This window comes from Suricata suricatta, chromosome 12, assembly GCF_006229205.1.
Source record: "Suricata suricatta isolate VVHF042 chromosome 12, meerkat_22Aug2017_6uvM2_HiC, whole genome shotgun sequence".
Taxonomy (NCBI): domain Eukaryota; kingdom Metazoa; phylum Chordata; class Mammalia; order Carnivora; family Herpestidae; genus Suricata; species Suricata suricatta.
This window is the reverse complement of record NC_043711.1, coordinates 83,747,229-83,761,525: the sequence shown is the minus strand read 5'-3', so window position 1 is coordinate 83,761,525 and position 14,297 is coordinate 83,747,229. Positions and strand designations below refer to the sequence as shown.

Below are 14,297 nucleotides of genomic sequence, written 5' to 3'. Positions count from 1 at the left end.
GAAAGGATGAAGAAAATGTGGTAAATATATACAATGAAATATTCAGTCATTAAAAAGAAATAAATCCTATTATTTGCAACAACATGGATAACCCTTAAGGACATTGTGTAAAGTAAAATAAGTCAGACAACTTCACGATCTCACAAGTAATCTACAAAAGCCTAGCTAGAAACAGAGAGTAGAATGGTGGTTGCTGGGGTGGGGGAAATGGGGAAACGTTGGTCAAAGGTACAAACTTCCAGTTATAAGATGAATAAGTTCTGGGATCTAATGTACAGAATCGTGGCAACAGGTGACAATATTGTATTGTATTGTATACTTGAAAACTAAGAGAGCAGAGCTTAAATGTTCTCACCACACATACAAAAGAGGTAACTACGTGAAGTGATGGATGTTAGCTAACCATAATGTGTTAATTGTCTCATATACATAATCAGATTATCACACTATACATCCTAATTTTATACCATATTATATTTCAATTATATCTTGACAAAGCTGGGAAATAAACGCCATGGTCCACTGCTGTAATTATTCTCTTGCGCAGAGCCAGAACCCATCTGTTCCTCTCTCTGTGTGGTATAACCCTTGCAAACCCCAACCCTAGCTAAATTCAGCTCTCTGTGCCTACTTCTTCCCTGTGCCTCCTTTAAGACAGCCTGGCAGGGGCGCCTGGGTGGCTCAGTCAGTTGAGCGCCTGACTTCAGCTCAGGTCATGATCTCGCTGTTCGTGACTTTGAACCTCGTGTTGGGCTCTGTGCTGACAGTTCAGAGCCTGGAGCCTGCTTTGGATTCTGTGTCTTCCTCCCTCTCAGCCCCTCCCTTGCTTGTACTCGCTCTTTCAAAAATAAATAAACATTAAAAAAAAAGACTGCCTGGTAATCCTACCTCATTTCACTAGTCAGCTCACTTTCCATGACCTGAGATGACTAAATTTATCTTTTCCTCTAATCTTAGGCTTCCATAATCCTTTTCCCTTTCTTCACTCTTACTTTCAATTTCTATGAAGAACAGAGAAGCAACAGAATCCACTTAATTTCATCACCAAATCCACCCTGTCACCTCCATTCTCTGCTAGCCTCCTCACTTCTGTTTTCTCTTCCGGCAAAACTCCTGAAAGTGTTATTTCTACTTGATGTCTCTATTTCTTTTTCTGTTCTTTGGTCAGATTTTCACCCTCACCACTACCAAAATGATTCTTTTTAAAGCCTCCAGTGGCCTCCATGTTGCCAATTGTGATGGTCAATTCCTACTCATTTTACTGGACTATCAGCGGCTTCTGACAGTTGGTCACTCTCCTTGAAGCTCTTCTTCCACTTGGCTTTTGCAACATCTCTTGGTTCTCTTCTACCTTAATGGCTTAACCTTCCTTCCTAGATCCTCATTTCCTGACTTCTAAATATTGGTGGGGCTCAGGGTATAGTCCCTACACCTCTCCTCTGCCTACATTTACTCCCTAGGTTTTTCTGCCTTAGTCCAATAACTTTAAATGCCATCTGCATGCTGATAACTACATTTATTTCTCCAGTCCTTCTCTAACATCTAGACTGGTACATCTAACTGCCTCCTTAACATCACTAGGGTATAAAATGAACATCTCGGGTGGTGCCTGGGTGACTCAGTCAGTTGAGCGTCCGACTCTTGATTTCGGCTCAGGTCATGATCTCAGGTCATGAGACTGCGTCTCATGTCGGGCTCTGTGCCGAGTGTGGAGCCTACTTAAGATTGTCTCTCTCTCCCTCTGCCCCTCTTCCCCATGCATGGTCTCTGTCTGTCTCAAATTAAAAAACAAAACAAACAAACAAAAGGCTTCCCAAATTGAACAGGACTCAAACCTGAAATCTACCCCCAAATCCTCATCCTTCCCTGGGGGCCAGTCCCCAAGAAGTTTCCAACAATCATCACCTCCTGGTATTCACATCCTTATGGAGCCTCCACCTCCCGTAGTGAGTAGGGTTGAGTTGTGTAACCACTTGCACATTGCAGAAATGGTGGTAACTTCTGAGGCTTGGTTATAACAGAAGTGGTGGTTTCCACCTTGTGCTCTCCCGGTTCACACGCACAGGGAGAAGCCAGACGCCATGCTGTGAAAATACTCAGGGAGCCCTACTGAGAGGCCCATGTGGTGAAAGCACTGAGGCATCTTGCCAACAGTGAGCCCTCTCAGAAGCAGATCCCCAGCCCCAGTCAAGCCTTCAGATGACTGCAGCCCCAGCCAACAGGCTTGACTGCAATCTCCTGAGAGACCCTAAGCCAACCACACCACTCTTGAATTCCAAACTCACAGCAACTGAAAAAAACACAAAAACAAATGATTTTGCTCTATGCCACTAATTTTGGGGGCAATATGTTACAAAGTAGCAGATAAATTGTATTTCCCCACCTCTCTCTCACACACACACACACACACAAAATCCTCCTCCTCTCTGATCTATCCCTATTTCAAGTCATTCATTTGCTCAGGCCAAAGGCCTTGGAATGAACCTTGACTCTGCTCTCATATACCCTACATCAAATCCTACAGCAAATTCTTTGGTTTTACTGGTGTTCAACATGTACCTGTTGAACTAACAACTGATAAAACTCACAACAGCAATCCCTAAGGTGTGAGAAGTCATAGTTTTGAGGCGGCTTTTGTTATGGTGGGAAACTGAGTTAATGTAGGCACTGGGAGGCTGCCTAGAGACAGGAAAGGAAACCAGGGTGAAGAGCCACTCTATGCTAGGCATTGTACTCATGATCCTATATATGATACTGTAGGATCCTTCATTTGATCCTATAATTCCAAGTGGTGGGTACTACTGTTTATCATCAACTTTATAGCTGAGGTCATAGACTGCAAGAGACAACGTTACATCTGAATTTAGGCAATCTAAGTCAAGAATGTAAATTCTTAACCTTAAGCCACCCTGCATTCCAAAGGGGAAGAGCATTAAGGGCTGAATTCAGCTAACAGGATGGGGAAGCACACACCTATAGAAGCTTGGATCCATCTAGAAGAGTTCTGCCGAGACAAAGGCACCCAAAATCCAGGCTCAAACTTCTGTTACTCAACAGTGATAGGCAGGGATTGGAGACCTCTGAGAATGATAGCCATGTAGAGTACTCTACTCAATGTACAGAGGTTAGAGGCCTAGCTTTCAGTCTATTCCGATACTTAATAGCTGGGGGACCCTAAACAAGCCACCTGATTTCTCTGGGTCTTAGTTGCTTCATTTGTCACTTGGCCAGCCACATCCCACTTGTCAGAAAAAGGGGCTGGACATTTCCAGCTCAGGGATCTGAGATCTGACCTCCTCCCCACAGTTACCATGACGCTCGGCCTCTGAGCTCACGGGGATGCCATCCTTATCTAGCCGTTGCTTGAACAGGTTGTGTTCCACATCCAGCTGTTGCTCCCCAGCCACATCCATGGCATCGATGCTCAGATCTGGAAGCAGGAAGTAAGGGTAATGTACTGGGATCCTAGGAGCAAGGGAATCTGGGTTTTGGAGGGTAAGGGGAGGCTGGGTCTGTCTTGGGGATGCAGTGGATTAGGGGAAGAAGGCTGTCCTGAGGTTCCGTCCACAATCTAAGGCTGGAAGTGTGAATCTGGAAGCCCACCTGCGAACTTGCAACTGCCACACCTGGTGGGTACTCACAGGCACAAGGCATGTGCGGAAAATATACGTCGATGTTGATCTTCAGTTTGTCTCCCCGCGACTTGTCCACGTAGAGTTCAGGATGCACCTGGGGCAGTACTACCTCAGTAAGATTTGGCCCCATACCTCTCCTTCCCCACTTCCATCCCTAGAATACCGAACCCCGCCCATGTAGTAGTCCCCGCCCCTTACCTCAGTGGTGAGGTAATACTGCAGCTCGGACAGGAACAGTAGCAGCATGAGAAGGCCACTGACAATGGTCACTGCGGGGAAGGGAGCGAGGGTCAGAATGGCCTCTGCTCCACTCTCTCAAGCCCCCCACAGGCCGGGCAGGGTCCAGGCGCCCCGGCCAAGCTCTTGGACACCCCTGTCCCCACGACCCCGGCCCCGCCGCGGCCTACCCGTGGCGCCCCCGCAGGTCTTGACCCGGAAGTCCTCCAGAGTCTTGGGGTAGGCATCGAACTGCTTGAGCTTCCCCAGCGCCTCCATGGGGACCAGCCGGAAAGGGGACGCCAGCCGGCCCGCCCCTGCAGCCTCCTGCTTCCGGCCCGGAGCTTGAGCCACGCCCCCCTCTCCTTCGGCACGCAGGCGCAGCAACGCGCACGCTTGGCCCCACCCCTCGCCAGTGTTCTCACTCAGGCCCCACCCCTCAAGCCCTTTCCACTTCGGAGCGCTACGGAGTCTAAACGTGGTTCTGGGGAAACCACTCCCACACTTAGGGCGGTCTCTAGTGGATCGGGTACCCCGAGGCCAGTCTGCCCGGCAAAAACAGTAACAGTGGCAATTGCTTACCTTGACCTTGGAACTGCGCCAAGAACCTCACATCAGATTTTTGCAACAACTTGGAACCTCCTAGAACAGTGACTTTCAAAGGGTCCCCAACTAGCAACCTATCATCACCTGGACACTGATTAAAAATGCATATTATGGGGCCCCACCACAGACCTGCTTAATCAGAAACTCTAGAAGTGGTCACAGGTGATTCCCTGCAGTTAAATTTGAGAATCACCGCTACAGAAAGTAGGTGTGGGGCGCCTAGGTGACTCAACTGGTTAAGCCTCCGATTCTTGATTTTTGGGTCAGGTCATGGTCTCACAGTTTAGATTCACCCCGCGTGGGCTTGGTGCTTGACAGTGCAGAGCCTTCCTGGGATTCTCTGTCTCGGCTCCTCTCCTATTCATTCTCTCTTTCTCTTAAAATAAATAAATAAATAAATAAATAAATAAATAAATAAATAAATAAAAAGGAAGGAAGAAAGGGAGCGAGAAAGAAAGAAAAAGACGGAAAATAAAAGAAAAAAATTGGTGTGACGTTTATCTCCATTTTCTGAAAGAGAAACTGCCCTGGAGAAGCTTAGTAACTTGTCACATATTACAGCACATTATACTGGACCTCCAAGTACCCTGGGAGCCAGCACCTATTGGTTTGATTTTACTCAAACAGCCTCTCCGTGCTTCTGAACATGGCTCATGAAGGTGCTTGGCTCAAGTCATTTCGGTGATCTAAGACCAGAACTTTGATAAAAGGTGGCACAGGAGACTGTGGTAGTCTGTAGGAGAAACTGATGCTCTTGGTTAAGGAAGGCTTCCAGGAAGAGGAGAAGGGACACTGGAGCTGGTCACTTTTTGGCAGTCTGACTCTGGAGAAGCTGAGGAATGTCAGAGTCCCCCTTCTGCCCTCAGGCTGCAACTTTCTAGGGAAGGGGGGAAGAATGAACCAGCTCTTGTGAACTGGAAACTGACATTATGTCAACTGCTGTAATTCATTCTACCCTCAGAACAACCCTGGGAGGTAGGTGCTATTTCAAACTCCATTTATAGACGAGGAAGCCAATAAGTGAATTGACTTTGCCTAAGGTTAATGGGGCAGACCTGGGGTTCAAGACCTGGTTTTTCTGGCTCCAGACCCTGGGTATTTTCTGTGCATTAGCTACCACCACCAAGTGCAAGTGGCATCTATTCTCTGATGAATGCCCAAGGATGTTAGCAGAAATTGTCCTCTCCTCTTTGGCCTGTGCCCATTTGGTGCTCTTCCATGTTTGAATTCCTAACGCTGTCTCCTCAGTGGGGCTCCAGGCTTAATGACCCTCACTCACTCCTTCAACACCTATTTATTGAGCTCTTCCTATTTCCCAGGTCTCCCTTGCGTTATGGGAATACCGTGGTGAATAAGACAGACAGAGCTCATGCCTCCCTCAAGGAGCTTTCAGTATGGGGTAGAAAGAGGAAGGCAAAAAATGTATATACATATATCACTTAGAAATGATTAAGATGGTAAATTTTATATTATGTGTATCTTACCCCATAAACAATTGGAAAAAAGTAAATTAATAATTAAAAAGCAGAATGTTCCTTGTACTCTGAAACAAATAAGCAGGGCACTGTAACAGGGACAACAGGGGTGGGGGACCTTGTGTTTCAGGAATTCCAGAATTAGATGCTCCTTCCCTTTTTGGAATACTGGTGGCCAAGGAGAACAAGACACTGACTAGTTAGAGACTTCACTCTTTATAATGTCAGGCTTTTTTTTTTTAATGCTTTTTATTTATTTTTGAGAGAGGGAGAGAGACAGCTTGAGCAGGGGAGGGTCAGAGAGACAGGGAGACACAGAATCTGAAGACAGTTTCCAGGCTCTGAGCTATCGGTCAGTACAGAGCCTGATGCAGGGCTTGAACCCATGAGCCGCAAGATCATGACCTGAGTCGAAGCCGGACGCTCACCCACTAAGTCTCCCAGGTGCTCTGGTAATGTCAGACTTTATACTAATGCTTCAACCTTCTCTGTCCAGTGGGATCCTTCAATTGGCGGAGCATGTGGGGCCTGCACCGGACTGGTTCACTGCACATGGGGCTGCTCAGAGAGGGTCACTGGTCTCCTGCAGCTGCAGCCAGAACCCAACCAGAGAAGAGGAAGGTTTCAGGCCCTTTTGTTAGTTCCTTCTGCCCTGTCACAGTCTTCTTTTACCTTATATTCACACTGATAAATGAACTTTCTCTAACTCTTAAAGAAATAAATATATTTGCAGATGATACATTTTTTTCCTTTCCCAGTACAGATGGACCAATTTTCTCTTAGGAGAAATATGGGGACTTTGGTGTATCTGGATTGAAAATAATAATCACAGTGTAGAAATCCCACTACTTCTCCTAAAAGGAAGAATCATAATATAGCTCTGTCAGTGGGTCTCAGAGTCCAATTAGGAGAGCCTCTTACAGACTTTAATAATACTGAGGTCAGGGAATGAACCCCAAGATGAATGTCATTTAAAATGAGACTTGAAAGGGAAGGAACCAGACAGGTAAAGTACTGAGTGGGAGAAAGCTATATGTTCCAGGAAGAGGAATTGCAAGTGCAAAGGTCCTGGGGCAAGAGAGAACTTGGAAAGTTCTAGGAACAAGAAAAAGCCGGAATGGCTGAAAAATGTGAGATGAGTGAGGATTTTGGATTTTATTCTGTATGGATTTCATTCTGGTGCCATTTTAAGGGTTTAAGCAGGAAATTCGTTTCAGATCATGCCAGTTGCTAGCTGAAGAATGGATGAGGGACTGATAGAACAGAAACAGATAGAGCAGTTAGGATACTATTGCAGGTGGTAGAAGGAAAACATAAGCTTCTCTTTAGAAAGCAAAAATATAATTAGAAAATGAGCTTCCATTTTAATAATGGAACTGGGTTTTTTTTTTTCCCTCTGTAAAATACTTTTCTGGCTAGATCTATTAAGCTAAGACAGTGGTTCTTAAAGTGTGATTCCTGGACCAGCAACATTGTCATCACCCGAGAACTTGTTAGAAATGCAAATTCTCAGGCACACCCCAGAAAAACTAAATGGGAGGCTCTGCAGATGAGGCTCAGCATTCTGTGTTTTTATGAAACTTTCCAGGTGATTCTAATGCCTACTGGTGTTTGAGAAGCACCGGGCTAAGAGTCCCAAGCAAATATTTCTTATTTACATTCTGGTGCAGCCCACATAAGGAAGAATATTCTTTCAATATTTGTAAAACATTATTTATATAATTACATAAGTCATAAAACAATAACTAGTGTGAAAGCTAATTATAAAGCTTCTAGTTTAGAGCACCTGGATGGCTCAGTTGGTTAAGCGTCCAACTCGTAATTTCAGCTCAGGTCATGATCTCACGGTTTGTGAGATCTGCCCTGACCGTGCAAAGCCTGCTCGGGATCCTCTCTCTCCCTCTCTCTCTGCCCCTTCCCCTCCCATGCTCTCTGTCTCTCTAAAAATAAATAAACATTTTTCAAAAAATGCAAAAATAAAGGTCTAGTTCCAGTAATATGTAGACTTAATCCTGGAAATCTTCCTGGTGAGAAACATCTTGAAGCTAAGTAACAATTATTCCTTTGAACATATAGCTGACTCATGAAAAAGCTCCAAAGTGGAGAAACTAACTTATAGTCGCGGGTGCTGGGCAGAAGCACACTGCTCTCAGAGAACTCACCTCAAACTAAGCCACCAAGCACTCTCAAGGATAAAACCCTGCTGGAGGTGAGCACCTGACCTCATCTTCCAAACTACACAAGGATGCAATCCCTCATAAGCAAGCGTCAATGGACACCATCATCAGCATGATTAGACTCCCATACACTCGAGATAATAGAGCTTTCAGATAAAAACTCTAAGTATGCTTAGAATGATTAAAAACCTTTAGAAACTTTGGGGCGCCTGGGTGGCTCAGTAGGTTGAGTGTCCAACTTTGACTCAGGTCATGATCTCATGGTTTGTGAGTTTGAGCCCCACATCGGGCTCTGTGCTTATAGCTAGCTCAGAGCCTGGAGCCTGTCTTCTGATTCTGTGCCTCCCTCTTTCTCTGACCCTCCCCTGTTCACGCTGTCTCTCCCTCTCTCTCTCTTTCAAAAATAAATTTTAAAAAACATTAAAAAAAAGACTCTGGAAATTGACATATGTCACATATATCAAGCATTAACTCAAGAAAAACTACCAAAGCTCCATAAGAACAATGAGATTCTATGTCATTTTACCCAAAGGCTGCTCCCGCCTTCCCCATCCAGCTCTGTGGTACAATCCTACTACAGCGGAGAAGTTTTCGAGGACGAGGAGCTGGGACTGGGGCTGATCTGAGCTGGAGCAGAGCTTGGAAAACACTCGTCCACGGACATTGTTGAAAACAAGAGAAACTAGTGGCAGCTAATCTGAAGTTGTGACACCGGGTGGCACAAACAACAGAGCGGCAAGCCGGCCAGACGTTTAACAGAGAGATCTGGCAACAAGATGTCTATAGTGGGCCTTGATAAGCTTTCAGATGTCCCCAGTGGTCTGGAAGGCTGCCCACTTGCACAAACCTGTACACATGCCCAGCAGAGACTGGAGACGGTCCTAGGTAGCTAGTCTTCCCTGGCTGAATGTGAGGCCCCAAGCAGGCAGAAAGTAAAAGGTGGGAAAACTTGTAAACTGCCTGAATTTTCAGTGTGTTCCCCAAACCACAAAGAACTCCACTGGCATAGGGAAGAAGCCTTATTGGCTTCAAGCTGTGTAATTAGGTATAACCTGAATAAATAAAATGTGGCATATCCACGCAATGGAGTACTACTCATTAAAAAAAAAAAAAAAAAAGGAACTAGAAGCACCTGGATGGCTCAGTCAGTTGAGTGTTCGACTCTTGATTTGGGCTCTGATCATGATTCCAGGGTTGTGGGATGGAGCCTGTATGAAGCTCTGCGCTGAGTGAGGAGCCAGCTCCGGGTTCTCCCTCTCTCCCTTTGCCCCTCTCCCCCAATTCCCGCGCGCTCTCTCTCTCTCAAAAACAAAGGGAACTAACTACTGATACATACTACAATATAAGCCTCAAAAACATTATGCTAGACAAAGAAGTCCGATACAAGAAACTACATACTGTGTAATTCCATTTATAGGAGATGATCAAACCAGGCAAATCTATAGAGGAAGTAGGTTAGTGGTTGCTTGGAATGGGATTGACAGTAAATGTGAATGAGGGGTCTCTGAGAGAAATGTTCTTTAAAAAAAAATTTTTTTTAATGTTTATTTTTTTGAGAGAGTTAGAGTACGAGCAGGGGAGGGGCAGAGAGAGATGGAGACATAGGATCTGAAGCAGGCTCCAGGCTCTGAACTGTCAGCACAGAGCCCGACATGGGGCTCGAACCCCAAACTATGAGATCATGATCTGAGCTGAAGTAGGACGCTTAACTGACGGAGCCACCACGGAGTCCTGGAAATGTTCTAAATCGGATGGTGGTGATGCTTGCACATGTGTATAAATTTACTAAAAAATCATGGAAATATATACTTAAAATATTAAATATATTATTGTTAGGTATAATATTAAGTGTTAATTTTGTGGCCTGTAAATTGTGCCTCAATAGAGTTGTGAAAAAGAGAGAGAGCATACAGAGGGGAGGGGCAGAGAAAGAGCGAGAGAAAGAATCCCAAGGAGGCTTTTCAGCTGTCAGCCCAGAGCCCGACACAAGGCTTGATCCCATGAACTGTGAGATCATGACCTGAGCCAAAATCAAGAGTCAGATGCTTAACCGACTGAGCCACCCAGGTGCCCCAAGATGTTTTAGCTTTTAAAAAGTCGTATCTTGCCAGGGGCTAGAGAGGAGGGAAATGGAAATTAATTGTTCAATGGGAATGGAGTTGCCTTTTGTGGGGATGAATATATTCTGGAACTGCACAGCATTGTGAATGTACTAAATGTCACTGAATTGTACACTTTAAAATGGCTGAGGGGCGCCTGGGTGGCTCAGTCAGCTAAGTGTCCGACTTTGGCTCAAGTCATGATCTTGCAGTCTGTGAGTTCAAGCCCTGCATCGGGTTCTGTGCTGGCAGCTCAGACCCTGAAGCCTGTTTCAGAATTGTGTCGCCCTCTCTCTCTCTCTGCCCTTCCCCCACTCGTGCTCTGTCTCTGTCTCAAAAATAAATAAACCAAAAAAAATTTTAAATGGTTGAAAAGGTAATTTTTTGTGTTTTAAAATAATATGAAAAGATTATATCAGTTCATATAAAGTGAACTGCAATAAAGGTTACTATGCATCTTTTTCTGGATGCTTCTTAAAAACTTTTTGTTTTGAAATATCTATAGGCACATAAGAAATTGCAAAAATAGTAAAGGAAAGTCCCATGTACCCATCACCCAGTTTCCCTTAATGGTAGCATCTTATCATATATTATCAACAACAATTGTAAAAACCAGGAAATGGGCATCGGTGTAATACAACTAATTACAGACCTTAGTCTCTTTTGGCAAATTGTTTTAAAAGCTATAAAATACCCAGTTCAGATTTCCGTGAGTTGAGATTGAACTGTCTTATTGTTCTCAACCAGTGGAAGAAAACATTTTGATTTAAAAAAAAAAAAAGGGTTTCTAAACCTTTGTTTCCATTTTGTTTTTTAATATCTTCCGCTGGTGAAGATTGAATTAAGGGGGTGGCAGTGGAGAGGAAGAGAAGAGGATGATCTGGAGACAAAACAAATGGATTGAAAATAGTTTAGGAATTCGTAGGAGATGGGAGAAATCCAGTTCTGGCTTCAGCAACCTGGTGACTGGAGGGACGTTTATTGAGATGGAGAAGTCCTGGGAAGGGATTGGTTTAAAGGGAAAATCATGAGTTCAGCCTCAGGCTGGCTCAGCATGAGAGGTCTCTGAGACATCTAGGCTGTTGGCTGTGAGGTCTACAGAACAGATGAGAGGTCTGAGCTGAAGTTATGCAAGGGGGGGGGGGTATCCCACTCACACTAGCTAGTATTTAAGTTCCCTCTCAACTCTGTTCATGTATCCCATAAATATTGGTTAAATGATACTAAGTCTTAGGGGTGCAGAACTAAAGAAGTTTGGTCCTTGTCCTTGTAGATCTTATGTTCAGCGAAGGCTGCTGGTGTATTCCAGACAGGATAGAGTGGCAGCTTTGCCCAGGTAGGCTACAGGAGGGAGGTCACAATGAGTACTCTGTGATGCCATCTATGGGGTAACTGGGGGCAGGGAGGACCCCACTGAGAGCTAAGCCTTCCTCCTGTGGGGAGGACACGGGACCCACATGTGTTATCTCTCTGTCCTCGAATCTGGCATCCCAGGGACAGCCAGGGTCCTCTTTGAAGGAGAGCAAATGGATATGGAAGCAGGAGATGATAGATTAAGAGGAGGCGTGGCATGGACGGTTGGGGAGCCATGGAGGCCAATGGGACAGAGAGATGCTGGAGCCTCAGCTCCCCCTTCTTCCCAGTCCCAGGTAGAGAAGTCAGTCTGCTGCCTGCCAGGAGACCTGTCATCTGGGCTGAACATGAAGCGCTTGTGGCAGATTTCTGTCCTGTGGGGTTTCTGGGTGCTCATCTCGTGGCTGATAACCCCCTGCCTGGATCCCAATCCTGAATCAGCACCCCAGGGAAAGCTGATGGTCTTGGTACCAGGGTATTGCAACTGCCCTTGGTTCCAATTCAGGAAAAGTGGCTGCCCGTCTGAGACTCTAAACTCCTCCCTCTGCTACCAAAGAGTTGGAGAGTGGGGCTGGTTTGCTGAATGCTTTCAGAAGACGGTGGAGTACCTGACGATGGGGGCCACAGAGTCCATGACCCCTGATGCTGTGCTCTGGTGGCTGGTTAGTGGTCAGCCCTGGGCCTGGTCCTTGTCTTGTCCTTCCAAAGCCTAGCCCATATCCTACGTTCCCACCCAAACCCCAGCCCTCAGTCCTGGCTTAAGGCACCGCTAATCTTTTTTTTAAGTCTACTTATTTATTTTGAGATAGAAAGCACAAGCTTGAGTGGGTGAGGGGTAAAGAGAGAGGGAGAGAAAGAATGCCAAGCAGGCTCTGCAATGCAGGGCTTGAATCTACAAACCATGAGATCATGACCTGAACCGAACTCAAGAGCCAGTTGCTTAACTGACCAAGCCGCCCAGATGCCCCACACCTCTCATCTTCACAACCTCAACCCCTGACTGCCAGGACTGGGGTCTCACCCTCCAGGTCCGCTTTCCTTCTACTAGAGCTGATATCCAGGCCCCAGCCCCCAGTCTCCTCCCTTCTGCTGTTTCCAGGGTATCAACTCAGTGAGTGGGCTTGGCAAAATGTGGGAAAAGGTGTTCAAGGTGATTCACAGACCCTCGGTGAGCCACTTCCATCTCTACTGTGGAACTTGTACTTTGTTGGGGAACTCCAAGATACTGCAGGGCTCTGGACTTCGCAACAATGTCAACCAATGGACCGCAGCCTTCAGGTGCGTGCTTGGGAGAGGGAAGGACGTGGGAAGGTCAAGGGTGTCCTCAGAGTTCTGGAAGTTCCTGCTCTCCTTCCCAGGATGAACCCAGACCCTGTCCAGAGCACTGAGATCATGGGAAACCAAACCACAGGACGCTTCATCTCTCCCGGGAAGGCCAGCAGCCAGGGCTCTTGGAGACAGCCGGTGCTGCCGCTGAAGCTTTCTGGGCTGGCATGGACTTCAGATGCTCCAAGTGAGGAGGTGATGGTCTGGGACCCCAGATGTTCTTATTTCGGGGGTGAGGGGAGGTCACTGCAGGGGAGGACCAAGGAGCTCCAGAGAGACCCTCCGCTGACTTATTAGGGACACCTACAGAACCTTCCCAGGTCTCAGCCTGCTGAAACGCCCCTACTCCCCAGTTCTCTTAGACTTTGGAAGGTGGTCCAGGTCCCTAGTGGAATGGAAGGTAGCAAAGACCAGGGAAGGATATGGGAAAGAGTAAGATGTGTCTGTGAGGTGCTGTGGGAAGGGGCCCAGGTCAGCCCCCTCTCCCTTCTACCCCACCTCCTGGTGATCAGCTCCACTTCCCTCAGGTATAACCAGGACAGCTGGCTGGATGACCAGGGTCAGTATGCATCCTTCGGGCTCATGGCTCTGTTCTGTGCCTTGCACATCTGTGACCAGGTTAGGAAAGAGTCTTGTCCATTTCTCACACAAGACTTCTCTCCTCCATACCTTCAGCATAGAGTCTAAGAATTTCTACTTGGCTTTCAAGCTGGTGCATAATCTGCCCCCTCCTCTCCCTTCTTCCCTCCCAGGGTCACACGCTGAACTTCTTGGTGTTCCCTGAACACCAGCTGCCTTCTGTCTTTTCACACACTGCTGCCTCTGACTGGAATGCCCTTCTCTTGTGTCCCTGGGGAATTCTCTCTTCCTCTAATATGATGAGGAGCGGCTGGTTGATACTATTTTCTGGGCTCGGAGGGTCCCTCTGTGTGTTCAGAGTATGTCTTCCCTGGAGATGAGCTCTGTTCTCCCCCCACTCCAGGAGGCAATCTGTCACACTTGATGTTGAATGAGGGGAGCTGAGACAGACAGGATTCAGCCTACTGACACATACATTCCTCTCTCACTCATCAGGATGCCAGCTTTGGATTTGGATCAGAAAAGCAAAGAAAGGGGTGCAATGACTGGGAGGCTGTTAATCAGACCAGTGGTTACAAGAGGATTCTGTCCACACAGAGCAGGGAAGCCGAAATGGAAGTTAGCTACAGTGTGTTGGGCAAACTCACTGTCCACACATGACACCCTGCAGAGTCCATGGAAGTTCTAGTCCTGTGGACCTCAGCGAAGTGGGTTGTTGGGATGACAACAGCAGCAGTGGCGGGGGTAACAGGCAAAGGGAAATTATATGGAGACCAGTCTGGTGCTGAATAAAATTCTGGTCATATCTGTTGCCTACGAGGACAATGTGAG

At 46.5% G+C, this 14,297-nt stretch overlaps 2 protein-coding genes across 5 annotated transcripts in view; one reads left to right on the top strand and one right to left on the bottom strand.

The window, feature by feature from the left end:
* Positions 1–4,196, bottom strand: part of ERGIC3 (ERGIC and golgi 3) — an 11,542-nt gene extending 7,346 nt beyond the window's left edge. The window contains exons 1-4 of one of the 2 annotated variants that reach the window (XM_029916477.1): positions 4,043–4,196; positions 3,834–3,904; positions 3,642–3,729; positions 3,311–3,430 (exon numbers count right to left, since the gene is read on the bottom strand). In XM_029916477.1, coding sequence (XP_029772337.1) covers positions 3,311–3,430; positions 3,642–3,729; positions 3,834–3,904; positions 4,043–4,130 — 367 coding nt within the window. In that variant the 5' untranslated portion in view covers positions 4,131–4,196. The remainder of the gene's footprint in view (positions 1–3,310; positions 3,431–3,641; positions 3,730–3,833; positions 3,905–4,042) is intronic. The other variant, XM_029916478.1, reaches the window with a different exon arrangement.
* A 7,455-nt stretch (positions 4,197–11,651) lies between these two features.
* C12H20orf173 (chromosome 12 C20orf173 homolog) lies at positions 11,652–14,271 on the top strand. Of its 3 annotated transcripts, XM_029918105.1 has the most exons (5): positions 11,652–12,223; positions 12,661–12,839; positions 12,920–13,074; positions 13,415–13,505; positions 13,640–13,941. In XM_029918105.1, the coding sequence occupies exons 1-5, from the start codon at positions 11,666–11,668 to the stop codon at positions 13,650–13,652; spliced, it is 996 nt and encodes a 331-aa protein (XP_029773965.1). In that variant the 5' UTR covers positions 11,652–11,665; the 3' UTR covers positions 13,653–13,941. The 3 variants fall into 3 exon arrangements, with proteins under 3 accessions (XP_029773965.1, XP_029773964.1, XP_029773966.1); XM_029918104.1 differs by lacking the exons at positions 13,415–13,505; positions 13,640–13,941 and adding an exon at positions 13,962–14,271 and having other exon boundaries at positions 12,920–13,082; XM_029918106.1 differs by lacking the exon at positions 13,640–13,941 and having other exon boundaries at positions 12,920–13,082; positions 13,415–13,502.
* Positions 14,272–14,297: the final 26 nt, after the last annotated feature.

Bases quoted from the DNA above. Each gene is read 5' to 3' on its own strand.
- C12H20orf173 (XM_029918104.1), top strand. From the start codon at position 11,666: ATGTGTTATCTCTCTGTCCTCGAATCTGGCATCCCAGGGACAGCCAGG. The intron at 12,224-12,660 runs GTTAGTGGTCAG...TGCTGTTTCCAG, and splicing joins ATGCTGTGCTCTGGTGGCTG to GGTATCAACTCAGTGAGTGG. The intron at 12,840-12,919 runs GTGCGTGCTTGG...TCTCCTTCCCAG, and splicing joins CAATGGACCGCAGCCTTCAG to GATGAACCCAGACCCTGTCC.